This window comes from Hylobates moloch, unplaced genomic scaffold (genome assembly GCF_009828535.3).
Source record: "Hylobates moloch isolate HMO894 unplaced genomic scaffold, HMol_V3 SCAFFOLD_1, whole genome shotgun sequence".
NCBI classification, from domain to species: Eukaryota; Metazoa; Chordata; class Mammalia; order Primates; family Hylobatidae; genus Hylobates; species Hylobates moloch.
In genome coordinates this window covers 196,836,819-196,861,015 of record NW_026652276.1, presented here as the reverse complement: position 1 = coordinate 196,861,015, position 24,197 = coordinate 196,836,819, and the positions used below count along the sequence as shown (strand labels likewise).

The 24,197-nt window shown below is 36.6% G+C and overlaps 1 protein-coding gene across 1 annotated transcript in view; it reads left to right on the top strand.

Annotated features, from left to right (window-relative positions):
- TFEC (transcription factor EC) overlaps window positions 1-24,197 on the top strand; it is a 178,176-nt gene that overhangs the window by 113,105 nt on the left and 40,874 nt on the right. The window contains exon 3 of the mRNA XM_058435663.1: window positions 17,950-18,201. Within this exon, the coding sequence (XP_058291646.1) occupies window positions 17,950-18,201 (252 nt within the window). The remainder of the gene's footprint in view (window positions 1-17,949; window positions 18,202-24,197) is intronic.

Sequence of the window (24,197 nt, the reverse complement as noted above, 5' to 3'; positions counted from 1 at the left end):
TCCATTAACCATCTCCAGTACCCCCCCTACTCTTCCTAGCCTCAGGCAACCATTGTTCTATTATATAGCTCAATGAGTTCAATTATTTTAATTTTTAACTCCCACAAATAAATGAGAACATGGGAAGATTGTCTTTCTGTGCCTGACTTATTTCACCTAACAAAATGACTTCCAACACTGTCCATGCTGTTGCAAATGACAGGATCTCATTCATTTTTATGGCTAAATAGTACTCCATTGTGTATATATACCACATTTTCTTCATCCATTCATATGTTGATAGATCCTCAGGTTGCTTCCAAATCTTAGCTGGTGTGATTAGTGCTGGAGTAAACATGGGAGTGCAGATATCTCTTTGATATACTGATTTCCTTTCTTTTGGGTATATACCTTGCAGGGGGTTGCTGGATCATATGGTGACTCTATTTTTAGTTGGTTGAAAAGCCTCCAAACTTTTCTCCATAGTAGTTGTACTAACTTACATTCCCATGAAGAGGGCACAAGGGTTCTTTTTTCTCCACATTCTCACCAGCATTTGTTATTATCTGTCTTTTGGATTAAAAGCCATTTTAACTAGGGTGAGATTATGTCTCATTGTAGTTTGGGATTTGCATTTCTCTGATGATCAGTGATGTTGAGCACCTTTTTATATACCTGTTTGTATGTCTTCTTTTGAGAAATGTCTGTTTGGACCTTTTGCCCATTTTTATTTGAATTATTAGATTTTTTCTATAGAGTTTTTGAGCTCCTTATGTATTCTGTTTATTAATCCCATGTCAGATGACTAATTTGCAAATATTTTCTCCCATTCATGGGGTTGTCTGTTCACTTTGTTGATTGTTTCCTTTGCTGTGCAGAAGCTTCTTAACTTGATGTGATCCCATTTGTCCATTTTTGCTTTGGTGGCCTGTGCTTGTGGGGTATTACTCAAAAAATATTTGCCCAGTCCAATGTCCTGGAGAGTTTCCCCAATGTTTTTTTTTTTTTTTTTTTTTTTTTCCCCTGAGACTGAGTCTCGCTCTGTCGCCCAGGCTGGAGTGCAGTGTCATGATCTCAGCTCACTGCAACTTCCGCCTCCAGGGTTCTAGCAATTTTCCTGCCTCAGCCTCCTGATTCGCTGGCACTACAGGCACACACTGCCGCATCTGGTTAATTTTTTTTCAGTAGTTTCATAGGTTTAAGTCTTAATCCATTTTGATTTGATTTTTGTATATGGTAAGAGATAGGGTCATATTGTCATTTTTTTTCTGTATATGAATATCTAATTTTCCCAGCATCATTTATTGAAGAGACTATCATTTCCCCAATATGTGTTATTGGCACCTTTGTCTAAAATGAATTCACTTTACATTTATGGATTTGTTTCTGGGTTCTTTATTCTGTTTCATTGGTTTATGTGTCAGTACAATGCTGTTTTTTTTACTATAGCTCTGAAGTATAATTCGAAGTCAGGTGATGTGATTCCTCCAGTTTGTTATTTTTGCTCTGGATAGCTTTGGATATATCCTGGGTGTTTTGTGTTTCCGTATCAGTTTTAGGACTGTTTTCTTTTTTTTTCTATTTCTGTGAAGAATGTCATTGGTATTTTGATAGGGATTGCATTGGATCTGTAGATTTAGGTAATATGGACATTTTAACAATATTGAGTCTTCCAAATCATTAACATGGAATATCTTCCCATTTTTTTGTGTCCTCTTCAATTTCTTGCATTAAAGTTTTATAGTTCACATTGTAGAGATCTTTCACTTCTTTGGTTAATGCCTAGGTATTTTATTTTATTTGTAGCCGTTGCAAATGGGATTACTTCTTGATTTCTTTTTCAGATTGTTCACTGTTGGCATACATTGAAATTAGAAATGCTACTGATATTCGTATGCTGATTCTGTATCCTGCAACTTTACTGAATTTATTTATCAGTTCTAATAGTTTTTTTGTGTGGAGTCATTAGGTTTTTCCAAATGTAGGATCATTTAATCTGCAAACACAAATAAATCTACTTCTTCCTTTCCAATTTGGATGCCATTTATTTCTTTCTCTTGTCTGATTGCTCTAGCTAGGACTTCCAGTACCGTGTTGAATAATAGTGGTGAAAGTGGGCACCTTGTGTTCCAGATCTGAGAGGAAAGGATTTCAGTTTTTTCCTGCTCAGTATGATATTATCTGTGGGTCTGTCCTATGTGGCTTTTATTGTATTGAGGTAAGTTGCTTCTATATTCAGTTTTTTGAGAGTTTTTATCTTGAAGTGTTCAATATTATCAAATGCTTTTTTCCATATCAATTGAAATGATCATGTGGTTTTTGTTCTTCATTCTGTTGATATGATGTATCACATTATTTTGCATATGTTTGACCATCTTTTTATATCCTTGGGATAAATCCCATTTGGTCATAATGAAGTATATTTTTAATGTGTTGTTGAATTGGTTTGCTAGTATTTTGTTGAGGATTTTTGCATCAATGTTCATTGGGGATAGTGGCCTGTAGTTTTCTTTTATTGATATGTCTTTGTCTGGTTTTGAGATCAGGGTAACACTGATCTTGTAGAATGGGTTTAGAAGTTTTCCCTCCTCCCTTTTCAGAAAGTTTGAGTAGTATTGGTATTAATTCTTTAAATGTTTAGTAAAATTAAGCAGCGAAGCCATCGACTTTTTTTTTTTTTTTGGCTAGGAGACTTATTATGGCTTTGATCTTGCTACTTATTATTTGTTCAGATTTTGGATTTCTTCATGGTTCAATCTTGGTACATTGTACATGTCTAGGAATTTGTCCATTTCTCCTAGATGTTTCCAATTTATTGGCATATACTTGCTCATATCACAGTAGCCCTAATAATCATTTGAATGTCTGTGATATCACTTGTAATGTGTCCTTTTTCATCTCTCATTTCATTTATTTGTGTCTTCTCTTCTTTTTTCTTAGTTAGCCTGGCTAAAGGTTTGTTGATTTTGTTTATCTTTTCAAGAAAACAACTTTTCATTTTGTTGATCTTTTGTATGGTTTCTTTCATTTCAACTTTATTTATTTCTGTTCTGATCTTGCACTAATTTGAGGTTTACTTTCTCTTGCTTTTCTATTTCTTTAAGATGCATTGTTAGGTTATTTGAAATGTTTCTACTTTTCTCGTTTAGGTGCTTATACCTATGAACTTTCATCTTAGTGCTGCTTTTACTGTATTTCATACATTTTGGTATATTGTGTTTTCATTATCATTTGTTTCAAGAAATTTTTAAATTTCCTTCTTAATTTCTTAATTTACCCACTGGTCATTCAGGAGCATATTTTTATATTTCCATGTGTTTGTGTAGTTTCCAAGATTCCTTTTGTTGTTGATTTGTAGTTTTATTTCATTGTGGTCAGAGAAAATATTTGACATAATATCAATATTTAAAAAATTTTTAAGACTTATGTGAATTTTTAAGACTTGTTATGTGGTCTCTCCTTGAGAATGATCAATGTGTTGAGGAGAAGAATCTGTATACTGCAGCCATTGAATGAAATGTTCTGTAAATATCTGTTAGGTTTCTTTGGCTTATAGTTCAGATTAAGTCTGATGTTTCTTTATTGATTTTCTGTGTGGATGATCTGTTCAATGCTGAAAGTGGAGTGTTGAAGTTTCTAGCTATTATTGCATTGGGGTTGCTCTCTCTCTTTAGTGCTAATAATTTTTTTTCATATATCTGGATGCTCTAGCTTTGGGACGCATATATATTTATAATTGTTATATCTTCTTACTGATTGGCTATGTTATCATTATATAATGACCTTCTTTGTCTCTTCTTACACCTTTTTTCTTGAAATCTACTTTGTCTGATATTAGTATAATGACTCTTGCTATTTTTGGTTTCCATTTGCATAGAATATCTTTTTCAATCCCTTTCTTTTCATTCTATGTGTATCTTTATAGCCAATGTGTGTTTCTTATAGACTACAGATTGTTGCATGTTTTTTTTTTTTTACTTATCCATTCAGCCATTCTATGTTTTTTTGATTGGAGAGTTTAGTCCATTTACATTCAATGTTATTATTAATAAGGAAGAAATTACTCTTGCATTTTCTTATTTTTTTCTGTTTGTTATGTGGTCTTCTCTTCCTTCTTTCCTTTATTTCTATCTTCTTTTTAGAGAAGGTAGTTTTCTCTGGTGGTATGTTTTAATTTCTTACTTTTTCTTTCTTGTGTATCTGCTGAATGTTTTTTCATTTGAATTACCATAAGGCTGGCAAATACCATCTTATAACCCATTGTTTTAAACTGATGACAACTTATCACTGATCGCATAAAAATTTTGTTTTTCTCATTTTAGGATCCTTTCTTTATTCTTGACCTTTGGTAGTTTGATTATTAAATGTCTTGAGGTAGCCTTCTTTGAGTTAGATCTATTTGGTGTTTTAGTACCTTCTTGTGCTTGAATATTGATATCTTTCTCTAGGCTTGGGAAGTTCTGTATTATTACCCACTTGAATAAACTTTCTATCCCTGTCTCTTCCTCTACCTCCTTTTTAAGGCCAATAACTCTTAGATTTTCCCTTTGGAGGTTATTTTGTGGATCTTGTAGGCATGCTTAATTCTTTTTTATTCTTTTTCCTTTTGTCCCCTCTGACCATGTATTTTCAAATATTCTGTCTTCAAGTTCAATAATTCTTTCTTCTGCTTGATGAATTCTGCTGGTAAGAGACTGATGCGTTCTTCAGCATGCCTATTGAACTTTTAACCTCCAGAATTTTTGCTTTAAATTATTTCAATCTCTTTGTTAAATTTACATGATAGTATTCTGAATTGCTTCTCCATTTTGTCTTGAATTTCATTGAATTTCCTCAAAACATCTAGTTTGAATTCTTTGTCTGAAAGGTCATATATCTCTGTTTCTCCGAGATTTGTTCCTGGTGACTTATTTAGTTTATTTGGTGAGGTCATATTTTCCTGTAAGGTTTTTATGCTTGTGGATGTTTGTTAGTGTCTGGGCACTGAAGAGTTAGGTATTCATTTTATTCTTTTCAGTCTGGGCTGGTTTGTATCTGTCCATCTGGGGAAGGCATTCCAGGTATTTAAAGGGACTTGGATGTTGTAATCTAAGTTCTTGGTCACTGCAGTGGTACCTGCATTAGGAGGCAGCCAAAGCTTAGTAATGCTGTGGCTCTTGCAGACTCATACATGTACCACTTTGGTGGTCTTAGATAAGATCCAGAAGAATTCTCTGTGTTGTCTGGCAGGGACTCTTGTTCTTTTCCCTTACCTTCTCTCAATCAAATGGAGTCTCTCTCTGTGTGCTGAGCTACCTGGATCTTGGGGAGGAGCGACACAAGCACCCCTCTGGCCACCACCAATGGGACTATGCTGTGTCAGAACTGAAGCCAGCACAGCACTGGGTTTTGCCCAAGGCCCATGGTAACCATTGCTTGACTACTGTTTATGTTTCTCTCAAGGCCCTAATTCCCTACAATCAGCAGGTAGTAAAGTCAGCCAGACTTGTGTCCTCACCCTCAGGGTGATGAGATCCCCCTCCCCATGCTAGTCCAGAGATACCAGCTGGGAGCCAGGGACTGTATTTGAAAACCTTAGGAAACTACCTGGTTCTCTTTTCTACTGCAGCTGAGCTGGCACCCAATCCACAAGACAAAGTCCTTCCCACTCTTTCTTTTCCTTTTCACAAGCTACGGGCTCTCCCAAAGCTAATACTGCCCCAGGCCTGTGGTGAGTACTATCTGGTTGGTTACTTCCAACGTTCACTCAAGACCCAAGGTCTCTTCAGTCAGCTTTTGGTGAATGCTGCCAGCTCCAGGACTCTCCCATTAGTGCAGTGGGCTTCTCTCTGGCCAAGAGAATGTCCAGCAATGCTGTCTGATAGACAAGTTCTGGAATTGAGGACCCTAAGAGCTCACTGGGTGCTCTACCCCAGTGTAGCTAGCTTTTACTTAAGATGCAAGACAAAGTCTTCTTTACTCTTCCCTCTCCTTTTCTCAAGCATAAGGAGTCTCTCCCCAAACCCACCATAGCTGGGAATACGTTGGATCACACCTAAGCCAGCATGTCTCTGAGTCTCACTCAAGGCCCATCACAAGTACTGCCTGGGTAGTACTGCTGATTATTCAGGGCCCAGGGTCTAATTAGCATTTTAAAGATCCTGCCATGACTGGATCATTCCCTGCAATGAAGTAGGTTCCCTTCTGGCCCAGGATGTATCTAGAAATGGCCATGAGCTAGGCTCTGCAATGAGGGCCTCAAGACTCTGCCTTGTTCCTTATCCTATTGTGGCTGAGCTGGTAGCCATGTTGCAAGACAAAGTCTTCCTTATTCTTTCCCCTGCCCTCCTCAAGCATAAGGAAAGAGTCTTTCCTGATGCTGTGAGCTGTGCTGCCTTAGGTTGGGGGATAGGTGGCACAAGCACTCCCTTTGCCACCCCAGCTGGTATCTCACTAGGTCTTATGTTCCCCAAGTCCACTGGCTGTAAGCTAAGCACAGCACCAGGACTTGCTTGGGAATTGATGATTTTGTGGCCTAAACTGCCTTTCAAGTTTATTCAGAAACCCAGAGAGCTTTACCCACGGTGTTGAGACTTGCAAGAACTAAACTTCTGACCACTGGAATGGACAATTCCCCTCCAGGTAGGGCTGGTTTAAATGCTCCCTCTGTGGGTGCCAGCTGTGTTCTGCCCTATGTTGCTTTCCACTGTGTCAGGACAGCACTGAGTTCCAAAGCAAAGTTCCATAATCACTGCACTCTTTCTCCCCCAAGAGCACAGATACTCTCTCCGAGCCATGCCAGGGTTGGGGGAGGGAAGATGTTGGCAATTCAAGACTGTCTTTCCTACCTTCTCCAGTGTCTCTCTCAGAGATATGGAGTTAAAACAAGATACTGTGATTGCTCACCTGATTTTTGGTTATTATGAAGGTGTTTTTTTGTGTGGATAGTTGTTCAATTTGTTGTTCCTGCATGGAGGACGATTGCAGGAGGTTTCTATTCGGCCATCTTCCCCCATCTCTTCTGGGAAATATCTTGTAACAACCAAATAATATTCCTAATTTCTCCCTCTTGCCACTTGTATAATTGCTGTCATTAATTTTAATTATTATATAAGCATACCTATACATGGTCAAATGCCTTGTTATTTTATTTTTGTTTTTTTTAATATACTTTAAGTTCTAGGGTACATGTGCACAACATACAGGTTTGTTACATATGTATACATGTGCCGTGTTGGTGTGCGGCACCCATTAACTCGTCATTTACATTAGGTATATCTCCTAATGCTATCCCTCCCCCTGCCCCCACCCCACAACAGGCCCTGGTGTGTGATATTCCCCTTTCTGTGTCCAAGTGTTCTTATTTTTCAATTCCCACCTATGAGTGAGAACATGCGGTGTTTGGTTTTTTGTTCTTGTGATAGTTTGCTGAGAATGATGGTTTCCAGCTTCATCCATGCCCCTACAAAGGACATGAACTCATCCTTTTTTATGGCTGCATAGTATTCCATGATGTATATGTGCCACATTTTCTTAATCCAGTCTATCATTGATGGACATTTGGGTTGGTTCCAAGTCTTTGCTATTGTGAATAGTGCTGCAATAAACATACATGTGCATGTGTCTTTATAGCAGCAGGATTTATAATCCTTTGGGTATATACCCAGCAATGGGATGGCTGGGTCAAATGGTATTTCTAGTTCTAGATCCTTGAGGAATCACCACACTGTCCTCCACAATGGTTGAACTAGTTTACAGTCCCACCAACAGTGTAAAAGTGTTCCTATTTCTCCACATCCTCTCCAGCACCTGTTATTTCCTGACTTTTTAATGATGGCCATTCTAACTGGTGTGAGATGGTATCTCATCGTGGTTTTGATTTGCATTTCTCTGATGGCCAGTGATGATGAGCATTTTTTCATGTGTTTTTTGGCTGCATAAATGTCTTCTTTTGAGAAGTGTCTGTTCATGTCCTTCGCCCAGTTTTTGATGGGGTTGTTTGATTTTTTTCTTGTAAATTTGTTTGAGTTCATTGTAGATTCTGGATATTAGTCCTTTGTCAGATGAGTAGGTTGCGAAAATTTTCTCCCATTTTGTAGGTTGCCTGTTCACTCTGAGGGTAGTTTCTTTTGCTGTGCAGAAGCTCTTTAGTTTAATTAGATCCCATTCATCAATTTTGGCTTTTGTTGCCATTGCTTTTGGTGTTTTAGACATGAAGTCCTTGCCCATGCCTATGTTCTGAATGGTAATGCCTAGGTATTCTTCTAGGCTTTTTACGGTTTTAGGTCTAACATGTAAGTCTTTAATCCATCTTGAATTAATTTTTGTATAAGGTGTAAGGAAGGGATCCAGTTTCAGCTTTCTACATATGGCAGGCCAGTTTTCCCAGCACCATTTATTAAATAGGGAATCCTTTCCCCATTTCTGGTTTTTGTCAGTTTTGTCAATGGTCAGATGGTTGTAGATGTGTGGTATTATTTCTGAGGGCTCTGTTCTGTTCCATTTGTCTATATCTCTGTTTTGGTACCAGTACCATGCTGTTTTGGTTACTGTAGCCTTGTAGTATAGTTTGAAGTCAGATAGCGTGATGCCTCCAACTTTGTTCTTTTGGCTTAGGGTTGTCTTGGCAATATGGGCTCTTTTTTGGTTCCATATGAATTTTAAAGTAGTTTTTTCCAATTCTGTGAAGAAAGTCATTGGTAGCTTGACGGGGATGGTATTGAATCTATAAATTACCTTGGGCAGTATGGCCATTTTCACGATATTGATTCTTCTGTCCATGAGCATGGAATGTTTTTCCATTTGTTTGTGTCCTCTTTTATTTCGTTGAGCAGTGGTTTGTAGTTCTCCTTAAAGAGGTCCTTCACAACACTTGTAAGTTGGATTCCTAGGTATTTTATTCTCTTTGAATCAATTGTGAATGGGATTTCACTCATGGTTTGGCTCTCTGTTTGTCTGTTATTGGTGTATAAGAATGCTTGTGATTTTTGCACATTGATTTTGTATCTTGTGACTTTGCTGAAGTTGCTTATCAGCTTAAGGAGATTTTGGGCTGAGATGATGGGGTTTTCTAAATATACAATCATGTCATCTGCAAACAGGGACAATTTGACTTCCTCTTTTCCTAATTGAATACCCTTTATTTCTTTCTCCTGCCTAATTGCCCTGGCCACAACTTCCAACACTATGTTGAATAGGAGTGGTGAGAGAGGGCATCCCTGTCTTGTGCCAGTTTTCAAAAGGGAATGCTTCCAGTTTTTGCCCATTCAGTATGATATTGGCTGTGGGTTTGTCATAAATAGCTGTTATTATTTTGAGATACGTCCCATCAATATCTAGTTTATTGAGAGTTCTCAGCATGAAGGGCAGTTGAATTTTGTCAAAGGCCTTTTCTGCATCTATTGAGATAATCATGTGGTTTTTGTCTTTGGTTCTGTTTATATGCTGGATTACATTTATTGATTTGCATATGTTGAACCAGCCTTGCATCCCAGGGATGAAGCCCACTTGATCATGGCGGATAAGCTTTTTGATGTGCTGCTGGATTTGGTTTGCCAGTATTTTACTGAGGATTTTTGCATCAATGTTCGTTAAGGATATTGGTCTAAAATTCTCTTTTTTGGTTGTATCTCTGCCAGGCTTTGGTATCAGGATGATGCTGGCCTCATAAAATGAGTTAGGGATGATTCTCTCTTTTTCTATTGATTGGAATAGTTTCAGAAGGAATGGTACCAGCTCCTCTTTGTACCTCTGGTAGAATTCGGCTGTGAAGCTGTCTGGTCCTGGACTTTATTTGGTTGGTAGGCTATTCATTATTGCCTCAATTTCAGAGCCTGTTACTGGCCTATTCAGGGATTCAACTTCTTCCTGGTTTAGTCTTGGGAGGGTGTGTGTGTCCAGGAATTTATCCATTTCTTCTAGATTTTCTAGTTTATTTGCATAGTGTTTATAGTATTCTCTGATGGTAGTTTGTATTTCTGTGGGATCAGTGGTGATATCCCCTTTATCATTTTTTATTGCATCTATTTGATTCTTCTCTCTTTTCTTCTGTAATAGTCTTGCTAGCAGTCTATCAATTTTGTTGATCTTTTCAAAACACCAGCTCCTGGATTCATTGATTTTTTGAAGGATTTTTTGTGTCTCTATTTCCTTCAGTTCTGTTCTGATCTTAGTTATTTCTTGCCTTCTGCTAACTTTTGAATGTGTTTGCTCTTGCTTCTCTAGTTCTTTTAATTGTGATGTTAGGGTGTCAATTTTAGATCTTTCCTGCTTTCTCTTGTGGGCATTTAGTGCTATAAATTTCCCTCTACACACTGCTTTAAATGTGTCCCAGAGATTCTGGTATGTTGTGTCTTTGTTCTAGTTGGTTTCAAAGACCATCTTTATTTCTGCCTTCATTTCATTATGTACCCAGTAGTCATTCAGGAGCAGGTTGTTCAGTTGCCATGTAGTTGTGCGATTTTGAGTGAGTTTCTTAATCCTGAGTTCTAGTTTGATTGCACTGTGGTCTGAGAGACAGTTTGTTATATTTTCTGTTGTTTTACATTTGCTGAGGAGTGCTTTGCTTCTAATATGTGGTCAATTTTGGAATAAGGTTAATGTGGTGCTGAGAAGAATGTATATTTCGTTGATTTAGGGTGGAGAGTTCTGTAGATATCTATTAGGTCCACTTGATGCAGAGCTGAGTTGAATTCCTGGATATCCTTGTTAACTTTCTGTCTCGTTGATCTGTCTAATGTTGACAGTGGGGTGTTAAAGTCTCCCATTATTATTGTGTCGAGTCTAAGTCTCTTTGCTTTATGAATCTGGGTGCTCTTGTATTGGGTGCATATATATTTAGGGTAGTTAGCTCTTCTTGTTAAATTGATCCCTTTACCATTATGTAATGGCCTTCTTTGTCTCTTTTGATCTTTGTTGGTTTAAAGTCTGTTTTATCAGAGACTAGGATTGCAACCCCTGCCTTTTTTTGTTTTCCATTTGCTTGGTAGATATTCCTCCATCCCTTTATTTTGAGCCTATGTGTGTCTCTGCACATGAGATGGGTCTCCTGAATATAGAACAGTGATGGGTCTTGACTCTTTATCCAATTTGCCAGTCTGTGTCTTTTAATGGGAGCATTTAGCCCATTTACATTTAAGGTTAATATTGTTATATGTGAATTTGATCCTGTCATTATGATGTTAGCTAGTTATTTTGCTCGTTAGTTGATGCTGTTTCTTCCTAGCATCAATGGTCTTTACAATTTGGCATGTTCTTACAGTGGCTGGTACTGGTTGTTCCTTTCTATGTTTAGTGCTTCCTTTAGGAGCTCTTGTAAGGCAGACCTGGTGGTGACAAAATCTTCAGCATTTGCTTGTCTGTAAAGGATTTTATTTCTCCTTCACTTTGAAGCTTAGTTTGGCTGGATATGAAATTCTTGGTTGAAAATTCTTTTCTTTAAGAATTTTGAGTATTGGCCCCCCTCTCTTCTAGCTTGTAGAGTTTCTGCGGAGAGATCAGCTGTTAGTCTGATGGGCTTCCCTTTGTGGGTAACCTGACCTTTCTCTCTGGCTCCCCTTAACATTTTTTCCTTCATTTCCACTTTGGTGAATCTGACAATTATGTGTCTTAGAGTTGCTCTTCTCGAGGAGTATCTTTGCGGCGTTCTCTGTATTTCCTGAATTTGAATGTTGGCCTGCCTTTCTAGGTTGGGGAAGTTCTCCTGGATAATATCCTGAAGAGTGTTTTCCAACTTGGTTCCTTTCTCCCCATCACTTTCAAGTACACCAATCAGATTTAGATTTGGTCTTTTCACACAGTCCCATATTTCTTGGAGGCTTTGTTCATTTCTTTTTACTCTTTTTTCTAAACTTCTCGCTTCATTTCTTTCATTTGATATTCAATCACTGATACCCTTTCTTCCACTTGATCAAATTAGCTACTGAAGCTTGTGCATTCATCACGTAGTTCTCATGCCATGGTTTTCAGCTCCATCAGGTCTTTTAAGGTCTTCTCTATGCTTTTTCTTTCTAGCTGGCCATTCATCTAATCTTTCTTCAAGGTTTTTAGCTTTTTTGTGATGGTTTTGAACATCCTCCTTTAGCTCAGAGAATTGTGTTATTACCGATCTTTTGAAGCCTTCTCTCTACTTGTCAAAGTCATTCTCCATCCAGGTTTGTTCCGTTGCTGATGAGGAGCTGCGCTCCTTTGGTGGAGAAGAGGCGTTCTGATTTTTAGAATTTTCAGCTTTTCTGCTTTGGTTTCTCCCAATCTTTGTGGATTTATCTACCTGTTGTCTTTGATGATGGTGGCATACAGATGGGGTTTTGGTGTGGATGTCCTTTCTCTTGTTTGTTTTCCTTCTAATAGTCAGGACCTTCAGCTGCAGGTCTGTTGGAGTTTGCTGGAGGTCCACTGCAGACTCTGTTTTCCTTGGTATCACCAGTGGAGGCTGCAGAACAGCAAATATTGCAGAATGGAAAATGTTGCTGCCTGATCCTTCCTCTGGTAGCTTTATCTCAGAGGGGCACCCGGCTGTATGAGGTGTCAGTCAGCCCCTACTAGGAGGTGCCTGCCAGATAGGCTACTTGGGGGTCAGGGACCCACTTGAGGAGGCAGTCTGTCCGTTCTCAGATCTTAGATTCCATGCTGGGAGAACCAGTACTCTCTTCAAAGCTGTCAGACAGGGATGTTTAAGTCTGCAGATGTTTCTGCTGCCTTTTGTTCAGCTATGCCCTGCCCCCAGAGGTGGAGTCTACAGAGGCAGGCAGGCCACCTTGAGCTGCGGTGTGCTCCATCCCGTTTGAGCTTCCCGGCAGCTTTGTTTATCTACTCAAGCTTCAGTAATGGTGGACAGCCCACCCCAAGCCTCGCTGCTGCCTTGCAGTTCAATCTCAGACTGCTGTGCTAGCATGAGTGAGGCTCCGTGGGCATGGGACCCTCTAAGCCAGGCACGGGATATAATCTCCTGGTGTGCCGTTTGCTAAGACCATTGGAAAAGCGCAGTGTTAGGGTGGGAGTGTCCTGATTTTCCAGGTACCATCTGTCACGGCTTTCCTTGGCTAGGAAAAAGAATTCCCTGACCCCTTGTGCTTCCCGAGTGAGGCAATGCCCCACCCTGCTTCAGCTCACGCTCCGTGGGCTGCACCCACTGTCTGACAAGCCCCAGTGAGATGAACCTGGTACCTCAGTTGGAAATGCAGAAATCACCTGTCTTCTGCATCACTCACGCTGGGAGTTGTAGACTGGAGCTGTTCCTATTTGGCCATCTTGGAACCTCCTCCCATGATTGCCTTATTATTTTAAATACATTAATATAGATCAATGAAGAATAAGAAAATAAGCAATTTTATTTTACCTTAATTTATTCTGTTTCTGATGCTCTTTGTCTCTCTATGTAGGTCTGATTTTTTGACCTACATTATTTTCTTTCCCTCCTAGGAATTTTTAAAAGCATTTCTTGTAAGGCAGGGCTACTGAAAACAAATTTCCTCAATATTTGCTTGTCTATGAAAGTCTTTATTTCTCCTTTACCTTTGAAGGGAAATTTCACAACGTACAGAATTCTAGGTTGGTGGGTTTTTTTCCCCCTCACCCTTAAGTATTTAATTCCTCTCTTCTTGCTTGCATGGTTTCTAAGGGAGAGTCAGATGTAATTTTTATCTTTGCTTCTCTATGGGTAGGGTGTTTTTTCTTCCAGATTTTTTTTCCAGAGTTTTTTTCTTTATCTTTGATTTTCTGTGCTTCAGATATATTGTGCCCAGGTATAGATTGTTTTTGTTCTTGTTTTGTTTTCATTTGGGCATTTATTCTGCTTGGTGTTCTCTGAGCTTCCTGGATCTGTGGTTTGGTATGTTATATTAATTGAAGAAATTCTAAGTCATTATTGCTTTAAATATTGTTTCTGTTTCTTTCTCCCTTCTCTTCCCTTGGGTTTTCACATTGTGCACATGTTACATCTTTTGTCATTGTCCCACAGTTCTTAGATATTCTTTTTTGTTTTTAACCTTTTTCTTTTTGCTTTTCAGTTCTGTAGTTTCCTGTTGTGAAATCCTTAATCTCAGAGATCCTTTTCTCAGTCATCTTCAATGTATTAATAAACTCATCAAAAGCATTCTTCATTTCACTACAGTGTTTTTGATTTTTTGTATTCCTTTTTGTTTTTTTCTTTGGAATTTCTATCTCCCCGTTTGCATTGCCCATCTGCTCTTGCATGATGCCTACTTTATCTATTAGCATATTAATCATAGTTTTTAAAAAATTCATCCTGGTCTGATAATTTTAACTTCCCTGCCATATCTGAGTCTGGTTATAATGCTTGTTCTGCTTCTTCAAACCATGTTTTTTAGCCTTTTAGTATGTCTTGTAATTTTTTTTGATAGGCAGGATGTACTGGATGTAAAAGAAACTATTATAAATAAGCTGTTAGTAATGTGGTGGGAAGGTTTTGGGTAAAGGAAAATATTCTATATATAGGTTAATTTGCAATAGCAGCATGTTAGGGTGATAATATTGAAACATAATTTTGAGTTCTGAAGATGTGATTTACTTATTGTTTTAAAAACTAAAAATTTCTCTTCATTTTGATGGTCTTATCTCTTTGAGAATTCAATGAAACAAATCACAATCTATAGCTGCTCTGACTTCCTAGCAAATACTTTGATATCCTGATTATGGTTTATATGGTCTTCTAGTGGATTCCCAAGATTTACTCTAATGACTCATTCTTTCATTTTTATATGTGTTTATATGTTTATATGTATATATAAAGAACACATTTTATATGTGTTTATAGGAACACATATTTTTGTGTGCCTGCTGTGTGTCATTCTCTGGGCTATGTACAAGAAGCATAGCAGTTGAGCAGCCAGCAAGATAAATACAGTCCTTGCCCATGAAGAACTCATTTTTTACTACCCTGTCTAGATTGTGACTATACTTTATACTATTTGAGGGCAGACACTGTGTTAATCTGCCTTCTACCTTCAGTGTACCACTTAGTGCCCACACATGCTTGATACTCAAAAACTGTTACTTGAATAAGTGAACAAATGAACAATGGCAACCTATAATTTCATTTACTTTATCCCACAAAATATTGGCACATCCAGTTAGAGAAATTCACAAGATAATTTTATGTCTTTATAACCTAGGCAATTTTTAAGCTATTTTAAAATTAGTGGTACATAGTTAAACTAGTGTTTTACAATGAGTTATCCCGTTGTTCTGATATTAGTTCATGGTTAGTAAAGTCAGAGATTTTTTTCTGGGGAACAATATAATCACATTTCATTGAATCTTTCTATGCTACACCAAGTTTTTAGACTCTTCTGCTTAGTTTACAGATGTTGTACAGATAGCTTCCAACACAGTCCTCAATCTTGCCTGCTAAACTTTTGTAATTCCTCACAGATAATCAATAATTTAGGGAGAATTAGAGTTAGTCCCCTGCTATATTTTATTCTAACTCTATATAGAGTGGCCTGAAGAGGAGATGGTATTCTTGCTTTGAGAAAAGTATCTGTGACTTCTTTTGCACGAGTAACATTTGTGACTGTCTCACAACTTCTTGTCTTGTTTCATCTTGGTCTTTTCTATTTGAGATTTTCCTTTTCTTTTTTTTATATATTTATTATACTTTAAGTTCTAGGGTACATGTGCACAACGTGCAGGTTTGTTACATATGTATACATGTGCCATGTTGGTGTGCTGCACCCATTAGCTCGTCATTTACATTAGGTATATCTCCTAATGCTATCCTTCCCCCTTCCCCCTTCCCCCCACCCCACAACAGGCCCTGGTGTGTGATGTTCCCCTTCCTGTGTCCAAGTGTTCTCATTGTTCAGCTCCCACCTATGAGTGAGAACATGCAGTGTTTAGTTTTTTTGTCCTTGCGATAGTTTGCTGAGAATATTTGAGATTTTCTTTCCTTTGCCTGCTGTGTAGGACTATCTCTCATTCCAACAGCTGACTTAAAATCACTTTCTCTTTCAATATGTTTTTTTTAAAACCACTGCTTTGTAATTTCATTGCATATGTTCTGGAGCTTTTGCTTTGCATTGTAAACATTTCAGTTATTTACTCAGGAACCGACATTGTAATGCTGAGGAAGACAGGCTCTGTATTCCACTTCTTTCTCTCACTAGCTGAATGGTAATAGGTATGCCATTTAAATTCTCTAAATTTTAGTGGCTTCATCTATATATGCAATGGGGATACTAACTAATGGTACCTATCTCCTAAGTTTATAACAAGAATGGAATAAAATAATATATGTAAATTGTTTATCATAGTGCCTAGTATCTGTTGCTTAATATTATCATTGTTGTTGTTGCTATAATTGATATTAATACTGCCCAATAGATGGTAAACTCCTATAACCTTGGGATCACATCTATGACTTCTTTTGTATTCTTGATATAACACAAGAGTAAGTGCTTCAATGAGGCTTTTGGAATGAATGGATGAAAAGTAAAAAATGAATTAGTTAATGCATGTTGTAAATTCTGATTCAACATACAATTCTTAGAACAAAAGATATTTCCCAATTGTAGGTATACAATGTTCTTTGGCATTCAGTTGCATAGTGTGAAATATCATTCAGATTTGTGAAACAAAGTGTTCTTCATAATGTATATTTCATAAATGTATACAGATTAAAAAGGATTAATTTAGAACAGTAGGATAATCTAAACAGCTACCCTAAAAAAATTACCACCAGCATTTTAATGAAATGTTATTTTACAACTTTAAAGCTCATAGCAATATAATTAGTAATATGTGTAATCTTTATTACCAATCTTAATCTTTTTTATATGACTGAAAAATTATTTTATGGTAGTACAATTAAAATAATGCTAAAAATGTCAGCATAACAGAATTAAACTTAAGTAACTACTACAATATTGTACCCCAAACCAGCTAATTTAAATGCAAAATACTTCGTAGAGGCTATTTATCTGGGCTAATGCATGTTAAGGGATTTAAGGAGTAGTTTGTGTAACTGAAATGAAAGGAAAAATAAGCACTGTACAGCAATCTTTACTATTGTTTAACATGAGGGAAATATTAAATCAGTTTATATATAGGCCACTTGAGGAAAATGTATTAGAAGCCACAGAATAGCACAGTAAATAGAAAGACTACTGCCAGGCAAAACTACGTTCATAGGCTTTTAAAGGGCAGATTTGAAATGCTTAAAGTTGTCCTTACACAAATGGTAGTACAATATTAACTATGATAACTAGACTGAAGGTGTAAAATTTTGAAAGTATGTGGTATATTTTGAAAAGGGGATTTTGGCAGACTGGACGGTTGTTTAGTTGACACATGACAATTGTTAGATTTTTTTCTGAATGACCCTGTCAATTCATAATAATGACTATACCACTTTCTCGTTATTATAAGGTGAAAATATGAAAGGGTTTAAAAATAAGATTAAAAAATAAAACTGGGCTCAGGATAGAAATAGGGAAGTACAGAAAAGTAGAAAAAAATCACCTAGATTTTCACTACCCATACAGTTTCACACTTAATATTTTGTATATATATTTCTAGTTCCTGCTCTCTTATAATTTTTAGTTTTCTTAAGAACAAAGTTTTGATCATATTCCATAGAATATTTATGTGTAATATAAAGGAATCCAAATAATACATGTTATATACAAATTACTTATAATAGTGAATCATCTGTATTTTCCTTATTTTAGGCCCCCATTTTTTAGACCCTTGAAAAATATTGTGGTTTATATATTTATTCCTAATTTTTAGGGCTACTCATTTAAAAAAAACTGGTTAGCATTCAAAATATTTTATTAAAGTTTAAATTACTTCTTAATAGTCATAACCCATTAAAATTGTATGTAACTTATGACAGAAGTATGGACGATAGATTTGAGAGAAACTAGGTGCTATAGTATAGTGTGTTTATTATCCTAGTGCAATTGTGGAAAGGAGAACTCTAATTTCACAGCTGATGCTGCACATTGTATTTGCTTGATTTTGATCTTGTAGGTCCCAGCACACCTGGAATGTTCTGCAAGGCCTCAGCTACAGAAAGCCCAGAGACAGCAAGTAAACTCTTTCATGACTTTTGATCATCAGATCATCAATCCGACTCTTAAATGGTCACAACCTGCAGTGCCAAGTGGTGGGCCTCTTGTGCAGCATGCACACACAACTCTGGACAGTGATGCTGGCCTCACAGAAAACCCACTCACCAAGTTACTAACTATTGGGAAAGAAGATGACAATGCGCAATGGCATGTATGTCTAATGGCTGGTTATAAAAATATATCATCAGTTTTTGAAGGAAAACTCTGTTAAAGTAATTGAAGTCAACATTTTTACAGTAAACATTCCAACTGCAAATGTAACAAAAGAAATGTGCTTTTAATTAATTAATTATTCTCTATTAACGATATGCATATAAATTCCTATGCATAATAAATTATAAAAATTCATTTTTTAATATGCACTTCACTTATGTATTAATGTGAATTAAAAGACACTAATAGTGTTATGTGTTTAGAAGATTTAGCTCTAATTGTAAATGTTTTCTGATAAATTCAGTTGAAATATTTATCAGTAGTTAAATTGTCTTAAATATCCATTAAAATAAAACAGGCAGAAATTACTTAAATAGCAGTAAATTTTTGCTGTAGAAATCGACCATTAGAATAAGACTAATAATTTTATTGCACTTATATGAAATTACATATGGATCTTCTAACTTTTGCTTTTCTATACATTCAATTCTATTTTTAATAAATAGTTGGCTACTATTTACTAAATAACTGAAATTTAGAGGTGCTGATCATACAAAATAAATGAGTATTTAGCTTCATGGAGTTTATATTTATTGTGACTTGCTTGTAATGAACCTTCAGAAAATATCGAAGTATGAATAGAACTGGGAAACACTGGTACTAGAAAAAAGACTTCCTTTAATGTTTCAGTATAAAAAACTACATTAATAACTGAGCTTTCTTTTCTTTTTTCCATTAGATTTGTTAGATAAAGCTATGGTCCTATGATCTCCCAGGTTTAATCTCCCAATCTACATTCCTGGTGATTATTGCTGATTTCAGGTCAATGCTTACCATCTATTAAGCCTGTAGCCTCCAGGCACAAAAGGATAATGCTCAGAATCCCATTATTTAAATTCCAAATGATAGAGAATTTTTTTTTTTAGCAAATTTCATGTTAACCTGGAAAAGAGAAAAAAATAAGGATCTGGTAGATTGTTAATAAAAAATAAAACAATAAAAAATGGGACTTTTTGAAATCTAAAACCGAATGTAAATACCTACGTGTATATTTACTCAAACTTTACAGTAGTGGATATATAAAAACTTTCCTAAAAAATGAATGTAGAACGAGGTTCTCTATTCAGTCTATGAAGACTGTAAAAATATATATCAGATGAAATAATCTGTTCAGTAAATGTTAGATCTACACACAGTACAATTTATCCTACAACTACTTCTCCCAAAGTTCATTTTCTTGTGTGAAATATTGATTTCTAAAGAGAAAAACAAATCTTGAAGGATATGCATATGCCAGTTAATTCTAGGTAAAACCTAGAAATGATTTTATTATATATTTTATAAAATATGTACTCTAAAAAATGAGAATGGGTAAGCAACATAGATCAGCTTTCTGCCTTTTATTTTTATTCTTTAAGCACACATCTTACCTTTGCTTTTATCCTGAGTTTATATATATATGGAAAATTCACATGGTTTTAGTGGTCTTTGTGTGCTCTCAATCAAAGAATCTCATGGCTCAGAAGGGTTAAAAGTCCCAAGAATTGCTCTGGCCTTGGGGCAATGTGAACGAACAATGGCTATAGACAATTTTTTTTTCTATTTTTTTAAACCATCATATTTTAAATTATGTATACAAAAGTATCTCCCAACCATCATTAATGTCCATTTAATCACAGTTTTACTGAGTCTGTAATAGTTTCAATCAGTGTGTGGTCTCTTTGAATTTGGTATGTTTATACATTTTCACATACTGCCATCATTCACAGACTTACTATCTTTGATAGCTAGGATATACCCCGTGCTGTTGCAACAGTCTAATACTTTTACTGGTGCTTGGAGTCTGTGACTCAAGGCAGAAAGTGTATAGTCTTTGGATATAGTCACTATAGTATACCTGTGTGGTTTCAATCCTTAATTTCTCTCACCCATATGTGTACATGTTGTAGAATTGTTTTGATACTTGAATTTTAAATTTTTAACACAAGGGCAGAGTGGGAGCTCAGGAGATGGGATCTGTTGCCATCTTTTTTTTTTTTCTTTTTCTCCCAAGACTTTTCCACCTGTGACATCAGGGAGCATTTTATCAATTCAAAGAAGACCCCAGAAATCATAGCTACCACAGGATAAGTCTGAGAACAGCTTTAGATTCAGGATTTGGTAACTGGAATTAGGAGTAACTTGAAGACTGAAAATCTTTAAGATGAAATATAAAATCAAAAGAAGCATTTTGTAACATGTGTCTTTCTAAGATACAATTCAAACTTCTGCCCATAGCACATGGACCCTTCTGCACTTAACCCTTCCACCTGGCTCAGACTTATCCTTTAGTATCCCCATAGAGCTTCATGTTTCAGCTTTATGGGTTCACCGCTGGTTGTCATGGTGGCCGGGTTCTCCTTATCTTTTTCTTTACCTCCTGCTTATTTGATCACGACCATTTGTCTGCATAATTCTAGCTCGTCCTTCGAAATTCATTTCAGGTTTCTTGTCTAAGGTGCTTTCCCTGGTGATGCTCTGTCTGGGCTTAGCACCTGTTATCTGAGTTTTCATAGCAATGCTGATATCATATGGATAACAATTGCACTTTTCACGACATTCTCACAGCACATGCTACATTTTAATTATGCCTTTTTTGTTTTTCTTATCTTCTATCTGTTAATTCCTTGATGAAAATACCATACCTTATTCACATTTTAATATCTAGCTCCTAAGACAAATTTCTGCCAATTAATAATCAGTGCATATTTTTGGCAAATTTGTAAGTTAATTAATAATGAGTACCCTTATTTCAATAATATTTTTCTACTTGCTGTTATTGGTACAGTGATACTTTAAGTAATATGGTATAATTTGAGAAGAACCATTAGCAAAGTGAAATCAAAGTATTCTAGAAAATCAGAAGGAAGATAAACTTTTTCAGTGTGAGGTCTCAGGAAATTCTGGAAGTGGTAATACTTGAGTTGGGTGTTGAAAGACAGGTACATCAACAGCAAAGATGACAGAAGATAATTTTTTGAGTAGAGAATGCTGTAAGCTAAGGGCAGAGTAGACAAGCATAAGTGGGTTTCAGAGTGATACAATTCAGTACAAATAAGTGACTGAGGTTAGAAAGGAGGATTAGAGTGGGGCTACAGGACTTAAATGCAGATCTGGGAACTTAGACCATGATTCCAAGGTAGTGGGGGACTGTATCAATTAGATCTGCATTAGGAACATGCAAGAGAAAATCACTTCCCGTAATTTAACTAAATGAGAGTTACAAATTTTTCTCCCATAATAATCTTATATTATCTCATATAATATACAGTTATATCTTATAATTATTAACAACATAGAATATTAACAGTGATATTAACAATAAAAATAAGAGAGTATTCATTTAGTCATTTAGTCTTTATTTTATGTCAGGTGGTAGTTTAAATTAATTTTTAAACAGCACTATGGTTTACTATTATGTCCTTTTTTTTTTTTTTTTTTGAGACAAGTCTCCCTCTGTCGCCCAGGCTGGCCTGCAGTGGCACGATCTTGGCTCACTGTAACTTCCACCACCTGGGTTCAAGAGATTGTCTTGCCTCACCCTCCCAAGTAGCTGGGACTACAGGCACAAGCCACCACGCTCAGCTATTTTTTTGTGTGTTTTTTGTAGAGACGGAGTTTCACCATATTGGCCAGGGTGGTCTTGAACTCCTGACCTCAAGTGATTCACCTGTCTCGGCCTCCCAAAGTGCTGGGATTGCAGGCATGAGCCACCATGCCCAGCCTCTATTATCTCCATTTTTAAAACAGGGCAACTCTCATGAAAAGTAGGCCAGAAGTAAGTAGTCAGAGGCTGTTGTAGTTCTCTGTGATGTCAACATAGATCAGTTCTTCCTCTATCTTTCTTCTTTACTATGTGACTTTTATCTTAATGGGCCTCATGTGATCACAAGAAGGCTGCTTCACCTCTCAGGCCCTCAAACCAGATGAACGGTAGAGAGAGAAGCAAGGAGAATGCCTCCATGAGGAAAGGAAAAATTTTGCAGAAATTCACAAGGGACTTATGTTTATGACTTAGTCAAAACTGTGTCACATGGCCACATCTAGCTGATGTGAAGCTGAGAAAAATGCATTTTTCTTCTGAGCATATTGTTTCATCAAAAACATTAGTAAGAAAGAAGAAGAAAATTGATATTTACTACACAACTCTCAATGGATCTGCTGTGAGAGCAAGTTTTTGAGTACAGAAGTATCATAATCAAAGCAATGCTTCAGAAACATTTAAATGTCAGTTGAGAGGGAAAGATTTGAGGTTAAGTTTCCTTCTACATGAACAGATGACGGAATATTACAGTGCAATTTAGTTATAGCCTGAATCAGGAAAATTGGTGGTAGAGAGAATAAAAGAAATGAACTCGGGGGTAATGTTGATGCGTCTCAGTGTCGTATTATATACAAAAGTGAAGGTGGAAGATGAGTTTGGTGCAATTTTGAGATTTTTGAGCCTTTACAGGATGAATAACATACATAGATGAAGGGACTGTTAAGAGAAGTATGGTAGTTAGAAGAAGTGTAGAGTTTGGCATGAAAGTGACAATGAGTTAACTTAGAAGACAACCAGGAGAAGAGGTTCAAAAGACAAATGAAAATAAAAAATCTATTTCTCAAAAAAGAACTTAGAACGGTCAATAAGATTTCATTTGTTTCTTCGTTCAGACAGCTGTCATTGCCACATGCTCAGGGAACAAATTGCACATCCTATATAATTTATACCATATAGGAGCTTCAGGTTGAGGGCAAGAGAAAACGTTAACAAATAATTATAATATTATGTAAAAAGACTTAGAGGAAAATGACTAGTAGGGCATTTAGCCAGATGGGATACCATGAGTGCAGAATAGAGATGGGAAACAGTGTGAAATGAATAGAAAAGAAGGCAGATGGTGGTAAAGGATGACATCAAAGAAGTAAGTAATCAGCAAATTACAGAGAGGCTAGTACTCCATGTTAAACAGTATCAAGTCACTGTAGGGTTGAAACTTGGGAGCTAGGGTGACGTAATCAGATTTGACTCTAGATCACTTTGTTAACTATATAGAGGGAGAAGTCTGGAGTCAGGGATAGGGAACAGCTGGGAGTCTATTTCTATTGTGCGGTGCGAGAAAGTGAGACTCTCCCTTAAAACATGTTGAACTGTGGTATCAGTGAGATCATCACATGGAGATGTTGGTGACAGCTAGATATCCAAATTTGCTGGACTGGAGGAAGAGATTTGAGAGTTGTCAGAATACGGATGGTCTTTGAAAGCTTGAATGAGAAATAAATCCCTTTCAGAACCTGAATACAGTGAGGAGAGTGATAGCTAAAGATACTGTTTTGAAGATGACCAACATTTAAGGGATGGTCAGATGAGAAGGCCCATAAAAGTAAAGTAAAAAGATAACTGGGAGAGTGCGATGTCATTGATGCCAAAGAAAGAATTAGTTTAAAGAAGGAGGGAGTGATTCACACACCCAAATATAGCAGATGAGTCTAGTAAAATAAGAACTGATCAATATCTGTTGAACTTGGCAAAGAATGAATAAAAATAACAACAAAAGGGATGTCAGTAGGATGGTGAGCAGAAGCCATTCTACTTTGAATTCAGAGTTAATAGAAGGTGGAGAGATTGACTACCTGGGATGTTTGGGATAGTTGGACAGAAAGGTAACAGAGCAAAGCATGAAGGGTCACAAAATAAAAATTGTTCAGGTGATCTGCCAGTGTTTAGACTGGATCTACAACAAAGGCTGCATTTGATGAGTAAGATCATGGATTTTAAGATTTCAGAAATGAAGCAATGAAGACCCAAGGCATGGCTTTAAGTATATGTAAAGAGAAGTCTAAACTTAGGTTTATGTGCTGAACTATCGGATTTAGAGAGTGCTGAGTTAAAATATTCAACTACAAGTGTTGATTTACTTTTCCACAGAATTCTGACAGTTGTATATATTTTTAGGTGCATACGTGTTCATG